Source organism: Balaenoptera physalus, assembly GCF_965194825.1.
Source record: "Balaenoptera physalus genome assembly, chromosome: 1".
Lineage (NCBI taxonomy): Eukaryota > Metazoa > Chordata > Mammalia > Artiodactyla > Balaenopteridae > Balaenoptera > Balaenoptera physalus.
This window is the reverse complement of record NC_138882.1, coordinates 137,241,876-137,267,394: the sequence shown is the minus strand read 5'-3', so window position 1 is coordinate 137,267,394 and position 25,519 is coordinate 137,241,876. Positions and strand designations below refer to the sequence as shown.

Below are 25,519 nucleotides of genomic sequence, written 5' to 3'. Positions count from 1 at the left end.
TGTCATTTAGCTTACTGATGTGTTACAGTGAGCGTATACTGAGGCTCAAGGTCTAGTGGAAGTCGACTTGTCCGCCATCTTGGACCCATTTGGTTCTAATCAGTTTATGTCATGTCCTCCGGCTATGTAATTCTCTTAAAGGTTGGGCCCTGCCCCCTTCCCTCCTCTTTCAATATTTTAATTGGAATTTCATTGGATCTATAGTTCAATGTTTTTGATATCGAATCTTTTTATTAAAAAAAATATGATGTATCTCCTCATTCATAAGTCTTGCATATCTTTTCCTTTTTCACATGTCATAATGAAATGTTACAATGACCTCTGGCCCAAAGCAAAAATTTTGAATGTGAGGTGGGACTTCTGGAAAGGTTGAGTGAGGCGGTAGGCAAACCCTCTCCCTAAAAAGCAAATATAAAATCAGACAAAGCTGTTAAAAACAGCCACTCCAGGATTTTGGAAATTGACCAAAGGCGCCTATCTAATTGAGAAGCATTCATTCAAGAAAAACTAAGCATCATTAACAATACTGGGGGCTTCCCTGGTGGCACAGTGGTTGGGAGTCTGCCTGCCAATGCAGGGAACACGGGTTCGAGCCCTGGTCTGGGAAGATCCCACATGCCGCGGAGCAACTGGGCCCGTGAGCCACAACTATTGAGCCTGCGCGTCTGGAGCCTGTGCTCCGCAACAAGAGAGGCCGCGATAGTGAGAGGCCCGCGCACCGCGATGAAGAGTGGCTCCCGCTTGCCGCAACTAGAGGGAGCCCTCGCACAGAAACGAAGACCCAACACAGCCATAAATAAATAAAAATAAAAATAAAAATTATTAAAAAAAAAAAAACTTAAAAAAAAAAAAAGAGTATCGGGAGTCTGTGGCATTTTATCCTGGGGCTTCTGCCATTCCCCACCCAGCTCTGCTATTCAGGACTTTTATAAGGGCCGGGCAAGCTGTGAGGAATCGCAGCCTCCTTACTAGAGGGGGCTGATTTGCTCTGGAGAGAAGCACAAATACAAGGGCATTGTCAAAAATGATAACAGGAAAATCCAGGGATAATAGCAAACAATTTAAGAAGGCTACCTGAGGTGCCAATACTGCTTGGGCAAGCGAGAGATTGACAGACCAGCTAGAAAATTAAAAGGGAAATCCAGAGATCAAGAGAGTGATAGAGGGGTTCAGAAGTGTCCACTTAGCCCTGGTGATTTGGAAGCAGGTATATGCATGCTCAATGATGTGCACTCACAGAGGAAAGACCAGATAGGGCCCTGGCTATCTACTTGTCCCTGATGAATGTGAAGTCTTGAGTATGCAAAAAGAATAAGCTAGAGCAGACTGTAAACTGCCTGAACTTTGATGACATTCCTTAAACACACACAGCTTCACAGCAAAGGGTGGAAACCTTACTGGTTCAAGATGTTTGTGTACAACCTCTAATCAATCATTGGCTGACCATTAAGTTAGGCTGAACCCCTAGGGAGTCAGGCTTAAAAATAAAACAAAAATATATTTAAAAAAAAAACAAAAAAATACCCTGAACAAAGGCGTCAGTGGCTGCACAGTGCCGGGAAGACAGACTCTACAGAGTTAATCCAGGCAAGCCATTACAGGAACAAAAAAAGCAGCAACAGCAACTACCCCGGAGGGGATAAGAATCCAGAGTTGCTGCAATATATTATCTAAAAACTTCCAATTTAAAAAATTACATGCAAAAAAAAAAAAAAAAAAGCTTAGGAAGGTATGACCATACATACACAGGAAGAAAAGCGAAGGGATTTCTGGACATGTCACCCCAAAATATGCCACCTTGACATATTGATTATTTTGAGTTGAAATCACTTGAAAAACAGCAGGTGAAATTAAGGTACTTGATTACCCTTTTTATTCCTGAAAGCAGAAGTTAAAACTCCCATGTGAGAGCTGCCCTCCCTGTGCCAGGAGGAAAGGAACATTCTTATCACCAGAAATGAGAGTCAAGGCCAGGAAACTTCTGTACTAACAGACCTTGTTAAAATAACTCTTATCTTCCTTTGGTCTCTTCATTTTAGTTATGTTTCCCCTACAGCGTTTGCCTCCCCTACCGTTTCTGGCGGTGACGATGGGATAGTACTGACTGGGTCACTGCTTATCACTCTGGGGGCTGAAGCTGAGAGATCCTGGGACATTTGACAAATGCTGGAAGTTGGTAAGAGTTCTTACTATGTCACTCCCTCCCAAGTCTCCACCTGTAGGGTCTGGGTGGGAGGGTGAGAGTGATAAGAGTCTTTTTCCCTTTTCAAGTTCAGATTGGCAGGGAAAACCACTGGTGTGAACTAGTTTTTTGTGTATAGCACCTCTAATGTTTTCTGTTTGGAGTACTCTTGTTTTCTGTTCATCTCCTGCCTCCCAGAGATAGTTTTCCTTTGTCTCTGTTTCTATGTCATTTGTCATAAAGAGGAGATTCATAGGGTAAAACAGAGGTATAGGTCTGACAAGGCTGTTGTTTGAACTGGCCTCACAGTCTGACTAGTTTATAGCTCTCACTAGATCAGTGTCTGTTTAGACAAACTTTGCTGTGGGTCACAGATAAAAACAACAACAACAACTGGATCAGATTCTCTCTTCATGTTGTTTTATGTCCTGAGAGCTTGGCTTTGTGACCAGTGAGAATACTCCCTCTGGTCTTTGCTAGTCGGGGGACACAGGTTGTTGGGTTTGCCTCAAGTGACCTGCCCACAGGCTGGGAACCCAAGACAAGAAGTGACATGCAGCAGTCTCTTTGTCCAACCATGACAGCTTTCAGGGGAGTTTGTCTTAATAACGGATCCCAATCCCTAAGGGACCTTTGTCTCCCTAGTGCTGGGAAAGCCCCTTCCTAGTATTGCCTACCCTGTGTCACAAACTAGTAGGTCTGCGACTGGAGGAATCTCAAATTCTTGTGGGAGACTGGAGTCACAATTTTCACAAACGCTATTCTTACCTCCCGTGACAATGAAGAGCTCTGCTTTCTTAGGCTAACTCTGGGAGTGAACTTCTTGGATCTTGCGGTCTGCATCTTCTAGACCTGCTTTGGGGATGTGTCTTGTGTCTGTGCCTAGAAAATTACCTCTGGTCTTTCCATAAAAAGGTTTATTGGATTGAGTTGCTATTGAAATAAACATACCCTTGAAGATCCTATTTGTCAATAACCAGATGATGGATCCTTTGAATTGGAATAACTTCTTTATTCCAAAAAATTTTACAGAGCTCTCATCCTAAACAAATATCCCATTGGTTTCTACGGGAAGATCAAATTAAAAAGAGGACACAACGGATTTTAACGGCTAGCCTTAGAGACTCCCTTAAAAAGATTAAAGAACACAAAACAGATTTAAAAACAAAAGTTAAAATCCACACCCACTATAAATCATCCTTCTTTACCCACCTATACTCCCTTTATCCCCATCTTCCTGTCCCTGACCCTTCAGAAGATCTATTGGATCTGTGGACCCCTGCCTCAAACCCCTCTCCTCAAAATCTGGCCCCATTTCCTCAGCAAATTCCTTCAACTTTCCCCCCAAACTGCTCCAACTTCCCCCCCAGATCCCTTAAACACCCAGCTACCTGCTTTAAGTTGCCTTTCCCTGCAAGATTTACAGGAAGCACTGTAGCCTGATCTTCAGGCCTGGAATACACAGGTTATTTGTATAAACACTGATAGCCAGGAAATAAATCTGGCACAGGTTCCAGGAGCTCACAGCCAGGATCACTTTGCGGTACTTTACAACCCCTCTTACTTCCCTGGGCTCTGTAATCAAACTCAGTCATCTCTAGGCCTTCCTGTGCAATGTCCCATGAAGATGCATCCTGGACCTCCACAGCAAAGAATTCGGCTTCCCTGGACAGCACCAGATCTTTTAAATTCCAAAGCCTTTTTGCCACCACTTTCAGAAGATTCTACCAAATTTAGAGAAGAGTTAGAAAGATTAGTGACCTTTCACAGCCCCACTCTAGGGACTTGGACTGGCTATATTAAAGGACATTCTTCCACCCTTGATTATACTGTAATTATCAGGCTAGATGGCCTCGGGGGGAAATCCTCCCCCAACCCTTCCCCAGAGGAAACAGGTGACCAGAATCTCCCAGGCCCTCCTGCAAATAACAGGAAAAGGCTCAGCCAGGCCAACATTCAGGGCCTGATGTGGGGATAATGGAGGCCTCCCTCTAAGGTAAATTGGTCTCAGGTTGAATTATGTGCTCAGAGAAAGAGGAACATCCTAAAACGCTGGTGGAATGCTTTATATAGACTTTGCAAAGGCACACTGCAGTAAACTCTGGAGTCTAGAACATCTTTTAATTTCTGCCTTGGTTGGAAATCTTCTCTCTGATACAGAGAGATGAATCCAAAATAGTGTCATTGGCTGGGCAGTTCGGTTTCTTAACATTATTATGGAAGCAACTACATAGTTCTTTGAAAATAGCACTCAGGAAAACAAGACAGAAAAGAAACTAAAATGAGCAGACCTTGATGGGCACATTGAGCCTTTACAAAAACAAAAATGATGACTCTAAGGGTAGCCAGGACATTGGAAGGACAATTATCCTTAACTTAAAAGAAAAAAAGCTCAAATAACCTTTTCCCTAAGCCCCAGCACCATCAGAAGGTTCATTTCCTCCTTCCTTTGGGACAATACTCCATCAACTGACAGGGTCAGCCAATCCTCAGTCACACTGCAGAACCCACTATTAAACTTAAAATAGAGGATTCGAAGCTGGACTTCTTAATTGACACTGGTGTGAGTCTCTCTAGCATCTGCTCAGAGGATTTAATACTACCTGTCACCTCTGATTCTATTCTAGGTGTCAGAGACCCTGGACAGCCTGTTCTATTGCCCACGTCTCAGGCCACCCCAATATCCTTAGGCTCTCAACTCCCATTATACTTTTCTAATTTCTGACTCCTCACCAGCAAATCTTTTAGGTAGAGATTTGTTATGTAACTTTAATGCCACCATACAATGTAATAAGAAAGGCAGGTTTTTTTCCCCCTGCCCTCAGACTAAACCTCAAGCTTCCTAATTTCCCTAAGGAAATCTCATCTCAATTTAAATCCTCTGAAGAGGAGGCAACCTTAAAATTGTCCCAACTAGTCTCTGGGCTTCACATGCAAATGAGATTGGATTGCTACGGAGCACAGAGCTTGTGCAGAGCCAGGAAAAGGAACAAACCTTTCCCATCCGTGGCCGGGTAGCCCCTCTCAGGAGATGCAGAGTGATGGATTAAACCTATAATAGACTCTTTTTTATATCAGGGTGTCCTTATCTTTACTTCCTCACCCTATTACGCCCCAATCTTGCCAGTAAAGAAAGAAGGGAAATTTGATTCAGATGGAAATTAAATGTATCGATTTGCATATGATCTAAGAGCCTCAAACTCCTTTGTAATTCCTCTGCCCCATAGTCCTAATCCGGGTACCATTCTCACGTCAGTTCCTGCTGATGAAGCCTGGTTTACAGTAATTGATGTCTGCTCAGGTTTCTTTTTGGTTCCATTGCATTCTGACCCACGATTTCTTTTTGCATTTACATTTAGAGGAAGATGATTGACATGGACTTCCATACCTCAGGGATAGTGTGGGTCTCCCTTAATACTTTTCCCAGTCCTTAAAGCTGATTTAGATTCTGTAGCCTTGACCCAAGGTTCCACTCTTATTCAATATGTTGATGACCTTTCACTCCATACCCAGACTGAACAGGGTGCTGTTATAGACGCCCTCATTCTCCTAAAGGCACTGGCTGAAGGAGGCCATAAAGCCTCCCAGTCTAAACTTCAATAACCTTTACTTACGTAGGACAGGAAATATCTCAGGGCACTCAAAAGCTCTCTCGAAAATGCCTTGAATCATTTTTGTTCACCCCCTTTCCCAAAACAAGGAAAGCAGCTGCATAAATTTCTAGGGGCAGCTGGCTACTGCTGCCAAGGGATTCATCACTTTTCTGCCCTTGTTAAACCCCTATATGCTCTCCTCCAGATACTACCTCGGAGTATATTTCCTGGCCCCTAGAGGCATTAACTTCTTCTGAAGCCTTAAAATTCACATTGTCCACACCCCCGGCTCTTCGCTTATTTAATTTTGACAAACCTTTTCACTGATATTGCCATGAAAAAATAATGGGATTGCTGCAGGACAACCTTTAACCTCTCATACGTCCTAAAGAATATTTCTCATGTCAGCTGGACCTTGTGGCAGGGGGGATGCCCCATGCCTGCATGTTGTAGCCTCAGCTGCTGCCCTAAATGACAAAGCCAGTACCCTTACAGTACATGCCTAATGTAAGAATAAGCATATTCCCCATACTCTCTTACAAGTTCGTAAGACATAGCATCTCTCTACATGGTGGCAGACCACCTATGAATAAGCCCTATTTGCAATCCCTCCGTCATCCTACATTGTTCTAGCACTTTAAATCTGGCTACTCTACCACCCCCCGGCTGACAGAGAGCCTCAGTCCATTCCACGTGATTGCCTTGCAACTACATATATAAATGGTCTCAAAGCAACGAGAAGACCTCTTAGATGCCCCCTTTAGACAGCCCAGACTTACTTCTATTTTGTGATGGCTCTTGTAGATACAATTTCTGGGAAAACATAATAACTGTTTCCCCACATGAAATGCTTGAGGTGTACCCTTTGCCACTGTAAAATCAGCCTGGGCTGCTTACGGATCTTACTAGAGCTTGCATGCTGACAAGAGGAAAAAAATGCTCCTATTTACTGACTGCAGATATGCTTTTCGAGTCTGCCATGCTGTTGGCACAATCTAGAAATCCCACAGATTCTTAAACCCTGCTGGTACTCCTATTGCCAATGGCTGCCCTGTGAGAGGCTATTCACCTCCATTGTCCAGTCTGTATTAAGGAGACTGATACTATTGTACATCTCTAGGGAATGATAGGGCTGACAAAGCTGCTACATACACAGCCTAAAACGGATCCCCACCCTTTCTCCACCCAATTTATAAACCTGCCTTTATCCGTGGCTGATATTATTGATTATCAGACAAGTACTCCTCAGTCTGAAAAAAGACAAATGAATACAAAAAGGTGCCAAACAATTGTCAGACACATTTTACATTGGGCCAAACAGACTTCGTGTGGCCCCCTTTCTTCTGACCTTTTGGCTTGCACGGATCTCCCATAAGATGGGACATATGTGCAGATGGGGGATAGTCAAGGAACTAAAAGATACTTGTTTCTGCTCTGGCATTCATAAAATTTCTGACTCAGTTATTTCCCAGTGCACTACTTGTAATCTCACCAAATTTTAGAAGCCAACATACCTTAGGAAGTCTTCCAAGGTCCACACGCCCCTTGTATTACTCCAAATGGATTTAAAGGTTTAGGCTATTCCCACTGTGTGGTAATTGTCTATATGTTCAGTGGGATAGACTGAATGCTATCCATTAGATGTGCTGATGCCACTTTACCACTTTACAATAGTGGTAAGGAAGTTAATAACAGATTATTTTTTGTTTTGGCATTCCTTTACTAATTGAATCAGATCAAGCAATTAGTTTTACAGCAGAAATACACCACTCACTTGCAAAAACTTTGGCATACTCATCAGAATTTCCTACCTGATGATTGAGAATGCTCAATCATCAAGGCAAGTGGAATGTAAAAATCAAGACATAAAAAGGACTTTAGGAAAAGTCTGTCAAGAAACTGGACTTAAACATTACCCACTGTCCTTATAAAAATCTGGAATACTCTAAATAGTAGACATGGATTAACCCATTTTGAAATAATGTTTGGTTGCCCTTTGCCTACTGGCATCTCTAACCTTCCATTCCCAGATTGAGTGAATGTTATGGAGACTTAAGAGAACAATATGATGTTAAGACTAGCTACATACAAGAATTGCCTGGTACACCTGGAGCACATCATCAACAGGTAAGAAAGCATGGCCTCCACCAACTAACTAGCCTCGCCATCCTTTCCACCAGGAGATCGGGGGTATATCAAGGCTTCTAAAACAAAGAACACACTGTCACCTCATTGGGAAGGACTTTATGAAGTATTCCTAACCACCTACACTGCCATCAAAATAGAAGAATTTTGATGAATTCACATGAGTGACACCAAACTAGACCCAAATCAGCAGCCCCAGGACCAGTGGAGGACCATTCTTACAAATGACCTTAAAGTAATGATTTCTAGCATCAATTCGCAAGCCCTGGAAGCAGATGACATCATGAATTAGACAGCTTTTCCCAAGAACATGGATTTAAAAACTCCATTTCCACCTATTTTCTTCCTCTACTAAGTTTCCAACTCCACAAAAAAACAAAACAAACACACAAAAACAACCCTCTTCCTTTTAATGAAGCCTCCCCTTTCTTTGGCCATTATATTAAAGGTTGACTGACATTACTTGTCCCAGTCTGTCCTGTTCTCCCTCTGATCCTCCACTAGGGCCTTTCTTTCAAACTGTATCTCATTCTTATTAACCCTTACTATTTTCTCAATAGGTCAGGGACAGACCTGACACTCCTTTACATTGTTTTTCCAAACCTTAGCCACATTAACTAACCAATCTAATTACTCATTATGTCAACATCTAGATCATGCAAAAGAACCTGACCTAATTTTTGTTCTTACCAGTGTGAACACCTGGTAGAACAGTTCTAGAAAATGGGTGTATGGTATCCACAACCAAGTAAACAACATCACCTACTTCTCCTTCTGCTGAGTTCATTGGACATGAAAAAAATCTCCATAGAATCTCAAGGACCATCCTTTGCTCAGATGAAGTCATTAGAAGGGAATTTTTCCCTTTGCACTGAAAACAGTCATGGTGCTTGACCCTTCCTAGGTGACATACAAAGGCAATGCTTCAATCAGACTCTGTGGCTTGATTCCACAAAGGTGACATGCTCAAGCCTCCCACAAAGGTTATAGATGGTCCTGTTGTTTAAGCCATGTTTAAGCCACTTATGGTACAAACACTTGCCAAATCATCAAATATTGTGACTAGGTCACAAGACACCTTTGTGCAATCTTGGGTAGCTCAGCAGCTCAGCTGCTCCCCTAATTAGGATGCTCAATGCCAAAGATTACATATGGGGTAGTCTTTGTAGACCAAAGTAGACCAAAATTCTGGACTAGGTTGGCCACGTGACAAAACCAAGCCTCATAACTACCAAAGCTGAACTGCAGCTCTCCTATATTAGATATTTTGCAACCTGTTCCATTCCTACAGACTGATGGGGACCTATGGAAGATGGAGTTGTGCAGATGCCAATATGACAGGTGACAAAACACAACAAACTCCACCCTAGTGGGTCAAAAGTTCCACTCTGACCTTAACCATGAGCATTGCTGGTCTTTTTGGCTTATGCAATGACAAGGTATTTGAAGGATTCCTATCTAGATAGTTGGGACAATGTGGATTTGGATACCTGATGCCTTCTGTCACCAGGTACTTTACCTTAAATAAAATTACAAACTTAGGCACCTTTGTTCTTAAAAGAGTGCCACATATTCATACTAAATGTACTAGGCAGGAAGTCATAGAAAACCCACCTGTGTATCACAATTCTAAATTCTTTTCAGTATTGAGATCCCTTTGCCCAGGCTTTGGAACTTATGAGCTGGAAAAGGCAGTTTGAAATCTTTTCATAGTGATAGAACAAGAGTTCAGCATTAATGTGCGAATACTGGAAGCACTTCAATTGGAGTTAATACTTTAGCTTCTGTTTAACTCCCAAATCTTTGTGCTCTGGACACACTGATAGCCCAACAAGGAGGAGCTTGTGTGATCATCTGTGGAGAATGTGGTTTCTATGTAAATCACTTGGAACAAATAATGTCTAATCTACATTATTGTCCTTTTAAAGGACAAGATAAACACTCTCCATCAGATAAATCATCAGATAAATGAGTCTCAACCTTTTTTTTTTAATTGTACTGACCTATTCCCAGGGATGGGAGACTGGTTTAATGGGATATGGGGAAACATACTTAGATTTTTTTTTTCTTTTCTGCTTATTTATTAGTGTTTTATCTATGTTATTCTCTTCCTTTGAAGATCTTTTGCCAATCAGCTAGTAACCTGTTCCTTCTCTCCTCAGCCTCCAACTCAGCTTTTCATATGTGAAACTTCTGGGGACTTTCCAGATTGGGGAGATGAAGGGGTTAAGGACATGCTACCCAAAATAAGCTGCCTTGATATATTGATAATTTTGAGTTAAAGGCACTTAAACAGTGGGTGCAAGAAAGGCACTCTGATTCTCCTTTTTCTTCCTGAAACCAGAAGTTAAAACTCCAATGTGAGATCTGCCCTCCCTGTGCCAGGAGGAAAGGAACATTCTTATCACCAGAAATGGGAGTCAAGGCCAGGAGAATGCTGTACTAACAGACGTTGTTAAAATAACTCTTATCTTCCTTTAGTTTCTTCGTTTATTTTAGTTGTTTCCACAATTGCCACTCTTTATTCAATCCAGTATGTAAGCATTCAGGTTTTGCCACTTCTTTGGGTCCTTCATTTCCTTATGAAGGCTTCCACGTCATACAAAACTAACCTTAAATAAATGTGTATGCTTTTCTCCTGTTAATATGTCTTTTGTCAATTTAATTCTCAGGAGCAGCCAGAGACTTTAAGAGAGTAGAGGTAAGGTTTTTGCCTCCCCTACAAAAACAATAAATAGAAACGATCTCTGAGGGGGTCAGATATTGGACTTAAAAGAGGAAGGCTTCAAAGCAATTACTGTAAACATGTTAAATAAAGGAAACAATAGTTAAAGTAAAGGAGGTATAACAAGGACTCATTAAGTAGAGACTATCAGTAAAGAGATAAAGATTATTTTAAAAATCAAATAGATATTCCAGAGTTGAAAGTACAATAATTAAAATGAAAAAAATTACTAGAGAGGCTCAATAGATTTCAGATGGCAGAATCAAATGAATCAATGAAATTGAAGCTGTATCAAAAATTATAAATTACAGAAAGAAAAATGAACAGTCTCAGAGACCTGAGGAACATCATCAGGTGATCCAACACAGGTGTTCCAGAAGTACAGGAGAGAGAAAAAAGGGAAGAAAAAATATTCAACAAATTGTGCCTGATAATAACTAAAATATATATAGTCAAAGGCATCTGTATTACTCTGCTCAGGCTGCCATAACAAAATATCATAGACGGCATGGCTTAAACAACAGACATTTATTTTTCATGATTTTGGAGAATGAGAAGCCCAAGATCAAGGTGCTGGCAGATTCAGTTCCTGGTGAAAGCCTTTTTTCTGGCTTACAGATGGTGGCCTTCTTCCTGTGTCTTCATGTGGCAGAGAGAAAGAGAGCTCTGATCTTTTTTCCTCTTCCTCTAAGGACAAAAGTTCCATCAAGGAGACCCCATCCCCATGACCTCATCTAAACCTAATTACCTCACTAAGGCCCCTACCTCCAAATGCAATCATATTGAGGGTTAGATGTTCAACATATGAACTTTGCAGGGAGACAAACATTCAGTCCATCACAGTATCCTGCAGATGAATTTAAATGGTGCACTAGAAAATATTTAATACAGGGGACATCCCTGATGGTCCTGTGGGTAAGACTCTGTGCTCCCAATGCAGGGGGCCCAGGTTCGATCCCTGGTTGGGGAACTAGATCCTGCACACATGTGCAGCTAAGAGTCTGCATGCCACAACAAAAAGATCCCGCGTGCCGCAACGAAGATCCCACGTACCTCAACTAAGACCTGGCACAGCCTAAATAAATAAATTTAAAAAAATGAAAACCTAAAAAAAAAGAAAATATTTAATACAATACAGGCAATAAAGGAAGAACAGAAAAAAAATGAGATATGTAGATAAATAAATCCAAATAAAATTTCAACAAATAAGTTGAAAGCAAAGGCATGGAAAAAACATATTATTAGAATAGCCAAAATCCAAAAACTGAGAACACCAGTTGCTGGTAAGGATGCAGCAGGAACTCTCATACATTGCTGGTGGGAATGTAAAATGATGCAGAGACTTTGGATGACAGTTTGGCAATTTCTTACAAAACCAAACATAATCTTACCATATGATCCAGCTATTGTGCTCCTAGGTATTTACCCAACTTATTGGAAGACTATGTCCACATAAAACCTACACATGGATGTTTATACTAGCTTTATTTATAATAACCAAAATCTGGAATCAACCAAAATGTCCTTCAGTAGGTGAAGAGATAAACTGTGGTACATCCATAGAATAGAATGTTATATTCAGTGATAAAAAGATATGAAGTCATAAAAAAGACATGATGAATTTTAAATGCATATTGGTAAGTGAAATAAGCCAGTTAGAAAGGCTACATACTCTATGATTCTAATTATATCACAATCTGGAAAAGGCAAAACTACCGAGACAGTAAAAAGGTCAGTAATTTTCAGGGTTTGGCATGAGGCTGTGGTGGGGTTGGGGGGAGATTCAGTAGGTGAAGCACAGGGAGTTTTTAAGGATGTGGAAAGGATTCTGTATGATAATATAATTGTGGTTATGTGACATTATGTGTTTGTCAAAACTTCAGAACAAAAAGGACAAAAATGTAAAAAAATCAATTAGGAGATTGGAGGAGTCTCAGGATTGAATGCTGTATGTGACGGAACAATCAAACTGTGTGTATTACAAATGTATGAAGCAACCTCACTGAAGGGGGTGGGGGTAGGAGGTACTAACCTAAGTAACTTTGGAAATGAGTGGAGTCTGTAAAACTAATGACAAAAGAAACTGTGCATAAGCACTGTCACTAGTTGATAAAGTTATTACCCACGGGCATATAGCTTAACAGTTCTGATACCGCTATTCTGGAATTGAACAGTTAAGTAAATTGATGTCAGATGATGGGAATCAGATGTTAGATGATGTCAGAAGATGTCTCACTGTTGCACTGAAAAGTTAGAGATATGCAAAGGGAGGAGGCTAGAATTATTCAAGTGGAAATGGGTTAGAGTTTGAGATGTCAGTATGAACTCAGGTTTAGCTTAATATCAGTAAAGATGTTTACACATAGAAATGTGTATATACACAGGTTAGTATATACACATATATTTCCTTGTTCTGTCAGCTGAGCAGGCCCAGAAGCAATAACACTCCAGTAGAAATGAGCACACCTAGTCCCCAGATCTTGGTTTCTAAAACTATTCTCCAATCAAAGGAGCCAGGGTTCCTTGGAGAACTGGCTGATTCTAGAACTGGTTCAGGAAATACACAAAATGAGCCTGGAGCATCTTATGGTGCCAGAAAGTAAGAAAGTGCTCAAAAAAACTAACCAACCAACCAACCAATCTACACGTACAATGTTGGGGATATGTCTGGGGCACAGGAAGCAAATAAAAGAGCTCCCAGTGGCCAAGCTGGAAGAGTTTGAGGAACAAAATGAATAAAGTACTATTGGATCATAACCCTAACTGTAAAATAAGTATCCATGAGTCTATAATGATATAAATAAATGATTGAATCAATAATAAATGGGGGAGAAGAGACCAATCTCCCACGCAGAAGAATTACAAATAATTTATGTAGATACTCTTCCCTCAAAAATGTGGAACGTAATTCCCCAATCCTTAGGTTTGGGCTGTGTATAGTGACTTCCTTCCAAAGAGTGTAGTGTGGAAAGGAGAAAAAAAAGAGTACATATATAGTGGAGAAAGCTGACAAACACTACCTTGATCAGTGGATCAAGGTCAACACCAACAGTGATGTCACGTTGATAATATGTATCCTTGATAAAATGTGGTGAAAGCGGCACTTTACCTTTGTGGTTTTCCTCTGCAAAACCCATAACCCTGGTCTAATCATAAGAAAAACATAAGTCAAACCTCAATAGAGGGACATTATGCAAAATACCTGACCAGTACTCCTCAAATAATGTCAAGGTTATCACAAACAAGACAAATCTAAGAAACTGTCACAGTCAAGAGGAGCTTAAGTAAACACGATGAGCAAACATAATGTGTCATCCTGGATGGGATCCTGTATCATGAGAAGGACATTGGAGAAAAACTGAGGAAATCTGATTAAAGAATGGACTTTAATTAATAATAATGTATTAATGTTGGTTCATTAATTTTAATAAATGTACCTTAATAATGTAGGATATTATTAACATCCTACATGTTAATAATAGGGGGAAATGGATGTGAGTTACACAGTAACTCTGTACTATCTTGGTAATTTTTCTATAAATCTAAAACATTAAAAATAGTTGATTTAAAAAATATATATGTACCTGTGTGAGTGTATGCAAGCAGTAAACGTAAAAAAGATATAGCAGCTATAATAATATCAGGGGAAATAGAATTTAAGATAAGACTATTTATAATAGAGAAACAAAATGTGTTATGTCCACATAAAGGAATAGTATTCAACAATAAAAAGGTATGAACTACTGATACCTGCTACAATGTGGATGAACCTCAAAAACATTGTTTTGAAAAGAGCCAGATGCAAAAGACCTCTTGTTCTATGATACTATTTATATGAAACATCCAGAAAAGGCAAATCTATAGAGACTAAATAGATTAGCGGTTGCCTAGGGCTGGAAGTGAGAAAGTTGTTTGGCTGCAAATAGGCCTGAGGAAACTTTTGGGAGTGATGGAAATGTTCTAAAATAGGAGTGTTGTGATGGCTCTGTAAATTTAAATTTATGGAAAATCATTGAATTTTACATTTAATATGGGCAAATTTGGGGGGAAGTGTATTTTCTGATTGTGAATTATGTGTCAGTAAAGCTGTTTAAAGCATTAAACAATTTTTTTCCCCCCCAGAAGAGCTAATGATTAATAGCATACCCAGCAAACAAATATCCTAATGATTTTTAAAATCATTAAAAATACATATCTCCAATGATCCAATAGCTTAATATGAACATTTCACAGAAAAGGCAACTGCTTCCTGAAAAAATTGAAGAGGATGCTCAGTTTATATAAATAAGTTTATTTCCTGACTTTCCATTCAGATTGTTTGTTCTTCAAGGACAGGACTATTGCTCTCAGAGAATAAACTTAGATATACAATTAATATAATTATTAATTATTGTTTTTTTCAATTAATTATTGTTTCAATTAATTATTTTTTGACTTCAAAGATTTATCCAACACTTGATTAAAGACCAAATGCTATAATTTATTGGGCTTCAATTGTTAATTATTAATTAAATTAATTATTAATTAATTTTTTGGGGGGACCTCAAAGATTTATGCAACACTTGATTAAAGACCAAATGCTATAATTTATTGGGCTAAATCAGTGTAGCCCAAGATGAGGTGAAGTTTCAGATGCCCTCTAAAAGGAAGTGTTGCGAACTATATTATTGTTCAAAATATTTATTCCCTCCCCATGACCTCATGGGAAGAATTCTCTTCCCTAACTCAATTGATGCTGGGCTTGATACTCTATGATTTGCTTTGGCCTCAGCTGAGCAGAATGTACTTCTAAACTCCTGACCTTGGGCTTGGCTATGTGATTTGCTGTGGCCAATGGGAGTTAACAGATGTGATGTAAGCGGAGGCTTAAAGTGTGATTACAAGGTTGAACTTGCCATCTTGTGCTTCTGCTATTGCCATGAGAACTTCTCCAGGGAAGGCCCAGCTTCTAGGTTCTTCCTTACCAGCCACAGGGGGCCCTGGCCTTTGCTGAGAACCTGGTGTGGTACATAGCAGCTAGACAACCTCCGGGATACCTGGAATTCTGTATCTTTTGGCTTCCCTAAAGGCAACCCCAGGGTCAGTGGGTCCTTCCCAGTGCTGGATCCATCAACCAGCCCACAGATCCATCAGAGAATCAAACCTCAAGAACAGTGAAGCCTGTATAAAGAGGTAATTTCACACACAGGGGTGATTCTGTGGTGGCTGGTAAATCCCCCAATGGGATCTGTGAGCCTGAACTGAGTCATGAGAAAGTTAAAATCATCACCATCATCATTAGTGATGTGAGGATGGTGGGAAAGAAGGGAGCCATTGCATGTTACTCTTTTTTTCCCAGCACTTTTATGATGGGTCCTGTCTTCAGACCTTTGCACACACTCCCCCTTTCCATCCTGTCTCTCTTTCACCTGGGGAAATCCTTTACCACCTTTGAGATTCAACTCAGATGCCCCCTCTTCTGAGAAGCCTTCCTTGACCCCCTTAGCCTTAATGCAGCACACTCTCCTTTATACTCCTTGGGGCTTGGCACCCATCTTGGGTTTTTGTCTTCCTCATATTGTATTATGATCATATACCTCACTGTCCTCAGCCTTAGATGAGGACTATCTTCAGGGGCTGAGCTGAACTGCTGATTCATCTCTATGCTCCTAGTATCATGTACAGTGACTGGCATGGACAAAGCTTTTAATAAATATTTCATTAATGAATAAGGACTGTCTGAAAGAAGAAAGAAGAGAGGCCAGGCTCCAAAGGAAACTTTGAAGTTTCCTCTTACCTCATCCCTGCATCCCCTAGTTGGTCTGGGCTGCCAAACCCTTTGTGGGACTAGGTGCTGTTTCCAACCCAGTTTTAAAAAATGTTTTTATTATAGGTTGAAACTTGCAATGTTGAAAGTGATCTTTCAAGATCATGGCCTTCAAGCCTAGAATTAAGTTGCAAATATGTGTCTCTGGTTGTTAGCAATGAAAAAAAGATTGAATGGGGAGATCTTTCCATGGAAAGGACATTTGATATTGTTACAAAGAGTAGTCTTTATAACATTGCAAGGGAATATCAAGGTTTTTCAAATGTTTTACAAGGAGGCTGGGGAAGAGGGTGACTTTTAAGTCTCACCAATTCTGTCTCTATGGTTCTACTTATTGATTTGCAAAGAGACCACACTGCATTGTGCTTAGCCAAGATAAGCACTCTAAAAAATGCCTTGATGCATATCCTGCCTCCCATATTTGTGAACTTAAGTTCATTTCATACTTCTTTCTTCTCTCTGAGCAAAAAATTTACCAAGATAAACAGATATATGGTATATCCTGAATCCTCCTGCAATGCGCGTCTTTCACAAATTTGACCTCCCTTTCTCCTGGCATACAAACCTCTTTCTAGAAATATGCTTATTTTACCTGTGACTGTTCCCTGGAAAGCATTTCTGTCACCAATTCAACCCAGTTCCCAGATATCCTTGGAAAATTCTTATTATTTTGTACCTGATTGAGTTGGACTGGTTTGTTTGTTTTAGCATATAGGGTTTTATCGGGGGGAGGAGTGTTAAAATTTGGCCTCCCTTAGTGCACCTATTTAGGATGAGTCCACTCTTCCTCCATGCTCTTGCATAAAAACTTAATGCAATGTATTACAGACCCTTGTGTACATGACTGTTCCTTCCATCTCCTTGAAGGTAGAGACCAGGTATGGTTCCCCTCCTTATCCCCAGCACCTAGCCCTGGGCCTGACACCTTGAAGGCACTTGGTAAATGTCCTTTGAATGAATGGAAGAACAGGTGAACAGTAAGTTAATGGAAGGCTGTGATTTTTAACTTTTACCATTGGAAGCCCAGCATGGCTATGTTAGCACCTGTAGCACCAGTGTTAGTAGAAGGATAAGAAGGTGGGGATGTTTGGGTAGTGTTTGAGAATTAATGGTGGCAAGGAAGATCTCTCAGATGAGGAAAGGGATGGAAGAAAGTAGAAGACAGTTAAATGGGGCAGGAGAATAGAAAAGAGGAATAGTGGAAGAATCCCCATCTGTCAGACTTGGTTCTTCCTTTTTCCCTCCTCTCAGCTCCAGGCCACTGAACACTTTTGAGTTTCTCTTTGTAGTCCTTCCCCACTTGCTCCATTTCTGGTCAGAAGAACTGCAGTTCAGGATGGGGAATTGTAAGCAGGTGAAGAACAGCAACTAAATAGCCAAGCAATTTAAAGTTGTGTTAAAATGCCAGGCTGCATTAAAATGTCCGCAAGGGGTAGACCTTCTAAATGACTAATCACCTTTCACCCAATAAAATGCAGTATGCTCTGGTGGAAACAGCCCATGAGCAGCCTGGTGTTCCATTTTTCCAGCGTCTGCCCGGGTTGCTGCTGGGTTGATTCATTGGGTTGGCTGGGTTAGGCTAAGTTTAAGCCAAGAAGATCTTTTCAAAGTAAGTGGCATTTGGGGCCAACTACTATATGTTTCCAAAGAACAGATAATGTTGACAAAGAGATGTGACCTTAAAGATACGTGACCCCAAAGACAGGTGACCTTGGTCTTTTGCCTGATTCTAAAAAAAATAGTCAAGAAAATGTCTGATCAAGGGTCATGTTTAAAGAAAAATTACAATTTGCCAAATTCTGTTTTTAAAACATCAGTTTCTTAAGAAACAAGGAATAAACACTGATTGTAATGCAGGTGTATTTTTGTTTAATTATGAAAACATTTTTAGGATCTCTCAAATGCCCTCCAGAATCTGGCAACTAATATTTAAGGTATACATGTTTCAGTGAAATAGTGAAATAAGAAACTTGCCTGCTGGGAAAAATGAGAAATTTTGAGCTCTTCATTTGGGTTCATGGTGATACCATCTGTATCTCTGTACCCAAGTGCTTGGCATGTAGTGGGAGTTCATAAACATTTGGTGCATGAACAGAGAAACTGAAAGCCAATTGTATTATGCAATCCTGCTCTGCTGGTTGGTTATAGCTAATAGGACGTCAGCATTTGTATTTCTTTTGCTATAAAAGTAGGTAAAGTGAGACCTAATAAAAGTGTTAGGCACACTTATTTTAAACCACCTAGTCTCAAGGCTTGTCATTAACAATACATCTGTTTTATTAGAAATACTTATATGTGCATGTGTGTGCCTGTGTGTGTGTGTATGTGTTTGCAGAAAAACCTTCCAATGTAACAAAAGCAGTTTTCTAAAAATTGACCATTCTATCTTTTGTAATCAGTAACTCATGCAGTCGTAGTCATTGCAAATGGGCAAACAGATCCAAGATTCTGTAAGGTCACAGTGATTTGAACTAAATTAATAATGGTGTCATTCCGTATTTTTCCCGATTGCCAAGTCATATGTTTTTTACTGCACAAAATGAAAAAGCAGAAAGAAATGAAAACTCAGAGCTGCCACTATGAATACATTTCTAGAGTATTTTCAGTGTAAGGATGTATAAAAGACAGAATTCTAAGATGGCCCCCATGATTTCCACCCTCTGAGGTTATGCCTATGATTAGGTTACATGGCAAAAGAGATTTTACTTAAGTTACTAATCAGTTGACCTTAAGATAAGGAGATTATTCAAGTGGGCCTAACCTAATCATTTGAACCCTTTGAAAGCAATTTTTTCTCTGCTAGTTGGAAAAGCAGAGGTCAGAGATTCAAAGCATGAGAAGAATTCAACATAGCATTGCTGGCTGGAAGATGGAGGGAGCCACAAGCTGAAGAATGTGAGCGACCTCTAGGAGTTGAGAGTGAGTCCCAGCCAACAGCCAGCAAGTGTATGGAGACCTCAGTCCTACAATCAGAAAGAACTGGATTCTGCCAGCAACCTTAATGAACTTGGAAGAAAATTCTTATTCAGAGCCTCCAGTTTGGCCAGTGCCTTGATTCAGCCTTTGAGATCCCAAGCAGAGGACGTAGGTAAGATACGCCAAACTTCTGACTCACAGAAACTGTCAGATACAGGCTTTCCTCGGACATATTATAGGTTTGGTTCCAGACCACTGCAATAAAGCGAATATCGCAATAAAGCAAGTCACACAGATTTTTTTGTTTCTCATTGCATATAAAAGTTATGTTTATACTATACTGTGGCCCATTAAGAGTGCAGTAACATGTCTAAAAAACAATGTACATATCTAAACTAAAATATAATGCTGTTGGGAAAATGGCGCCGATAGAGTCACTTGACGCCTGGTTGGCACAAATCTTCATTTTGTATAAAACACAGTATCTGTGAAGTGCAGTAAAGTGAAGCACAATAAAACAAGATATATCTGTAATAAGTATGGGTTGTTTACAGTTGCTAAGTTTGTGGTAATTTGTTGTGTAGCAATAGAAGACTAATACAGATTTTGGTATTTAGAAGTGGGGTACTGCCCACAGTAACAACTACCTAGTGTGGAAGTAGCTTTGGAATTAGGAAGTGGCTGGAGGCTACAAGAATTTTGAGGAACATGATAAAAGACACCCAAACTACCTTAAACACATTGTTTGCAGAAATATGGACATTAAAAATTCAGCTGGTGAAAACTCAGAAAGAAGTGAGAAGCATTATAGAGAAAACTTAGATTTTCTTTGAGAAAGCCTAAATCACCATGAACAGACTGTTCTTAGAAATTTGGACTTTAAGAACAATGCTGGTGAGGACTCAGAAGGAGGTGGGAAACATGTTATTGGAACAGGAGGAAGGAGAATCCTTGTTGTGTGGTGGCAGAAACCTTAGAAAAATTGTGACCTGCACTTATGTCAAAAGCAGAATGTGTAAATGACAAACTTAGATATACATCTCAGGAGTTTTCCAAGCAAAGTGTTAAAGGTGCTGGTTTGTCTCTCCTTACTGCTTATACTAAAATGTGAAAAAAAAAAAGAGAAATAATTTTAGGGAAAATCTGGTAAACATAAAGAGATGAGGACTGGATAATCTTGAAAATTCTCAGGCTTTTCAGATGGTAAAAGATGCTAAATGTCAGAAATGACTTCTGAAAGCATAACATAGAGGAAAGAAGGACTCCGTGTCTATACAGGTCTTTACTAAAACAACAGAAAGACCAACAGGTCAAAGTATTCAATCATACAAAAGCCTCTTCTAAGAGATTAAGAGTGTGATGCATAGATCCCATTAATCAAACCAGAGGGTCTCTCAGAAGCTTAGGGGTGTATCCCTTAGCCATCTCTGCAGAAGGCGAAGATAGAGAGGAGACCTTCTCCAAAAGATATGTGGGTATGACTCTTGTCTAATGGAGCAAAACCCTGTGAAATTAATGCAAGGACAATAGAATGGGTTGAATAGTTTCCCCCCCAAATTCATGTCTACCTGGAACCTATGAATGTAACCTTATTTGGAAATAGGGTGTATAGACATATAATCAAGTTAAGATGAGGTCATACTGGATTAGAGGGGGCCCTAATCTGTTGACTGATGTCCTTATAAGAAGAGGGAAATTTGGATAGTATTCTAAGTATTCTGGCAGTATTCTAAGATGGCCTCTTGATCTCTGTCCTCTCGTGTTACTCTCTGATTATATGATTTTACGTAAGAAAAGGGATTTTACAGATGTAATTAAAGTTACTAATTGGTTGTCCTTAAGAGAGCAAGGGTAGGACTTCCCTGGTGGTCCAGTGGGTAAGACTCCACGCTCCCAATGCAGGCGCCCCGGGTTTGATCCCTGGTCAGGGAACTAGATCCCACATGCATGCCGCAACTAAGAGTTTGCATGCCGCAACTAAGAAGTCCTCATGCTGAAACTATGAGCCCTCATGCCGCAACTAAAAAAGATCCCCCATGCCACAAGGAAGATCCCGCCTGCTGCAACGAAGACCTGGCGCAACCAAAATAAATAAATAAAATAAATATTTACGAGAGCGAGGTAGACTTGTTCTAATCACATGAACCCTTTAACTCAAGAGAGTTTTTCTCTCGTTGGAAAAGCAGAAGTCAGAATTCAGCATGTCATTGCTGGCTTGAAGACAGAGGGAGCCACAAGCCGAGGAATGTGAGCAAGAGTGACACCCGGTCAACAGCCCCCAGTGAGAGAATGGAGACTTTAGCGCCACAATCACAAGACCTGGATTCTGCCAGTAACAGGAATGGCCTTGGGAACATACTCTTCCCGCCGAATATCCTGAGGAGCGCTCAGCTCAGCTGACCTCTTGATTTTAGTCAACCTTTGAGACCCTCAGCAAAGGGCCCAGTTCAAGTGCATTGGACACCTGACTCCTGGAAACTGTGAGATAATAAATTTGTGTTATTTACAGTTGTAAATTTGTGGTAATTCGTTATGCAGCAATAGAAAACCAATGTGTGTGTGTGTGTGCGCGTGCGTGTGTGTATTCTCTTAAGCAAAAGAGATCACATTTTTACCAAACAATATAGAATCAGTCTAGCCAGACGTTTATAGAACAATTTGGTAGGTCAGTGATGAAATGAATTTTATGGTACACATATGATTCTAATAATTTTTTAAAAGCCCTTAATAAAAAGAGATAGCTCTAGGTTTAAGCTTCTTATTGCTTTATGCTTCTGGGAGATTCTGTGAGGAATATACCTGGGTAGTAAGTACTCTCAGAGAGTTGAGATCTCAATCAAACCAAATCATTCCAATAAATTATTGAGAATCTTGCATGCATCACTAGACACTGGGCTCAGCACTGGGGATTGAATGGTAAATATTTCTTGCCCTCCAGGGGGTTTATGTTGGATAGGTGTAACAGTCAAGTAACTATATAATAGCAATATAATGTGTTAACTACTATAATTGGGTAATACAGGAGCACATATGAAGATGACCTAATCCAAACATGAGAGGGGGATGGTGATGGTCTTCAGTACTTGTGGCTCACAGGCTTTAGAGCATAGGCCCAGTAGTTGTGGCACACGGGCTTAGTTGCTCCGTGGCATGTGGGATCTTCCCGGACCAGGGCTCGAACCCGTGTCCCCTGCATTGGCAGGCGGATTCTTAACCACTGCGCCACAAGGGAAGCCCTAGTGGGAAAAATCATTAGAAGTATTACGCATTGCAGGGATGTTATCAAACTTTCCCTTCAGAAAAATCTGTTTGCAGTGTGGAGATGAATTGTAGGGAAAAGATCAAATTGCAGGGACATCAGACCAAATTCTCCCAGGTTAGAGGTACCTGAACTGAGTGATGGTGGGAATGAAGAGGATTATATGGACTTGAGAGGTAATAGGGGTAAGAGCAACATGTGTGTGTTTGCACCTGGACTGTGAGGAAGGAGAAGAACACAGGTTAATGTCCAGTTATTTGGCTTGTGAGGCTGGGTAACTAGTTGCATCCGTCAAAAAGATGGGCACCGAGAAGAAGAACAGTTTTGGGGAGGAGCTGAGCTCAGTTTTGGACATGTTGAGTGTGCGATATACGTGGGACACCAAGGGGAAACGTTAAGCAGGAAGTTGCCGATATTGTTCTACAAGTCAGGAGAAAAATCTGGTCTAGATAGAGGTTTGGACAAGTAGGTGCAATGAAATTACTATTGGGAAAGGGATTGAAACTGTCAGCAAGAGAGTGGTTGCACTGATAAAATCTAGGCTATTTATCTGTAAAATGGGGATAACAACTTATCTGTATAAGGTATTCAGGCTGGAGGCTTGGCAAACTCTAATACATAAATGTATGGATGTTATAAGAGCAAAGGATACATTTTAAGCAAAGGATGCCCAGATATCTCACCTAATATATGTGAAGTAAGTGTAGCATCTCGTTTCCCTAGTTCTTCACAGAACTGCCTACTTTGGTGGTGATGGTGTTTCACCTGTCTAGGATGAGATCCTGCCAGGTTGCAGGAAGCCCTGAGGGGGAGCTTACCAAGTCTCTTATATTCCATAATATGTCACACCCAAACTCTAGTATAATTACTTTATAAGGCTGAAAAAACTTCCTTTGGCAAGTCCCATTACCTGTATCTAAACAACATAGGTTCCAGGTATAATCCCTTACTAAGCCATAGTGCCATCCTGCTACATTGTCCTAGGTTTTAGAGTGATGGCTGTGCATCTCTTGTGTGCAGATACATTGTAATGATGAGCAGTGTATATGTATTCAGTTCGAGACCTAGAGAGGGCTCAGAATGGAAGGCTTGACTAAGGCCCTTTACACCTAGTCCACAGAGTAGTCCTGAGAATTAAATGATGTAAGGCACGAAAATGCTTAATACAGTGCTTGGAATAAACTAAGAACTCAATAAATGCTAGTCATTGTTGTTAATTGCTATTACTTACTTGTTATTGTAATTACTACTGCTGTAGCAACTATATTATTGAAGAAGTGGTGAAGACAAGAGGGGCTGCTATTGAGAGGAATCAGAGGGTATCTGGAAGTCATGATGAAGTTGAAGAAATAATACTGTGGCAGTAATTGAATGAGAGAGATGGAAGGAAGTCTGCAGTGAGTGGAGAGTTTGAATTTAAGCCTTAAGAGATGGAACAGGAGCATATGTAGCAATCCAGGATGGACGTGGGAGTGAGTGATGTGAGATGAGAGATGGGGGAGGGACATGTGAGGTGAAGGTCATTAGCAGTCAGGAGGTCAAAGAAGTCACAGACGGAGGAATCCAGGGAGTCATCCCTGTGATTATGGGGACTCCTGGGGTGGATGACAGCATGCCTTGGATTAGAGGAGGCAAGTGTGAGTAAGCACTAACATCTTTAATAAAAGAAGGAAATACCTGAATTTGGTTGGTAGGATTCCCATGCCTGAGATTGTCTCTGGATCCTGTGGTTCTAGCAGAGCTCTTACATGTACTGTTGATACCGTTGACAGAGTTCTCTTTATCCCCTGACTTCTATTGAGCCAGTTACCGGAGAGCTGCTGGGAGAGCGTATTTAGGCCTGAACTGGCTGTTTGGAATACATATGATGTACTATCCCCATTCCTCGAGTCCACGCAAACTGCCCTGGTTCCAGGAAGAAAGACCCCTTAAGAGCTACTTGACCGAACATCACGAAATCTGTTCTCATTCTAATTTAGAATGCAGAGACTTGTGTGGTGACTCATACATTTGAAAAGCTCAAATTAAGTAGTGGTGATCTCAACCGTGATTCACTGATGAAAACTGGAAAGTGATTCATCTCCTTTATGTGCTTGTCCTTGCGAGTCAGGAGGCTTAGAGGTCTTTCTTCCAAAGAACACACACCACACTCAAGGAAAGACACTGGGCCCTCCTATGGTGGTATTTTAGTAATTACACAGAGTCATTCACTACATTTTCTTACAAGGCCATTTTCTTTAGTTCATTTTATTTCCATACATAATCTGGACGCTACTTTTGTGCTGTAACAACTCATTGCTAATAAATTAGGGAAGGCAATGGTGCTTTCAGGCTAAAGGTGGGGGAACGTATAGGAAACCATTGGTGCAGATTCTAACTTTGTAACCTGTAGAGCTATTGTATCTTCCTCAGTATCTATTTGTTATCAAGTAGTAACTTTTTTCGTAGGAGAATAACTAGGCTTAAATGACTAATAAGATCCTAAGAGGAAATACTAATTAAAAATACTTAAAAGTGGAGATGAATTCTACTGTAGCAAATAAACATAGAGATTAATGACTCTTGTATACCAGTAATAGTACTTTATGGAATTAAAACTGATACCCAAAAGATTTATCTGAAAATGAAAGGCCATAAAATTTGACCACAATAAGTATTTATTTGTGCACCTACTATGTGCCCAACCACTCTGCTGACTACCCAGGACTAGGTAGGAACTCTTCCTACGAGCTTCCCTAGCACCTTGTACTAACACTCACTGTTGCTTTTATAAATGATCAGTTCCAGTGCCATCTGGAATATCTAACCTCCTCACAGTCTGTAATGCTTATAGCTAACATTTATACTGAATTTATTTTGTGCCAGATTCTGGGTGTAAGCACTAAACATGTAT

At 40.4% G+C, this 25,519-nt stretch overlaps 1 protein-coding gene and 1 long non-coding RNA gene across 4 annotated transcripts in view; one reads left to right on the top strand and one right to left on the bottom strand.

Moving 5' to 3' along the window:
* The window catches only part of LOC309641364 (uncharacterized protein), a 104,503-nt gene that overhangs the window by 56,407 nt on the left and 22,577 nt on the right, over window positions 1-25,519 (top strand). For 2 of the 3 annotated variants that reach the window (XM_082421262.1, XM_082421264.1), the window contains 2 exons: window positions 2,057-2,176; window positions 7,806-7,902. In XM_082421262.1, coding sequence (XP_082277388.1) covers window positions 2,057-2,160 — 104 coding nt within the window. In that variant the 3' untranslated portion in view covers window positions 2,161-2,176; window positions 7,806-7,902. Of the gene's footprint in view, window positions 1-2,056; window positions 2,177-7,805; window positions 7,903-9,182; window positions 21,324-25,519 lie in introns of those variants that run through there. The other variant, XM_082421263.1, reaches the window with a different exon arrangement.
* Window positions 1-25,519, bottom strand: part of LOC309641504 — a 36,022-nt gene that overhangs the window by 8,362 nt on the left and 2,141 nt on the right. The window lies entirely within an intron of this gene.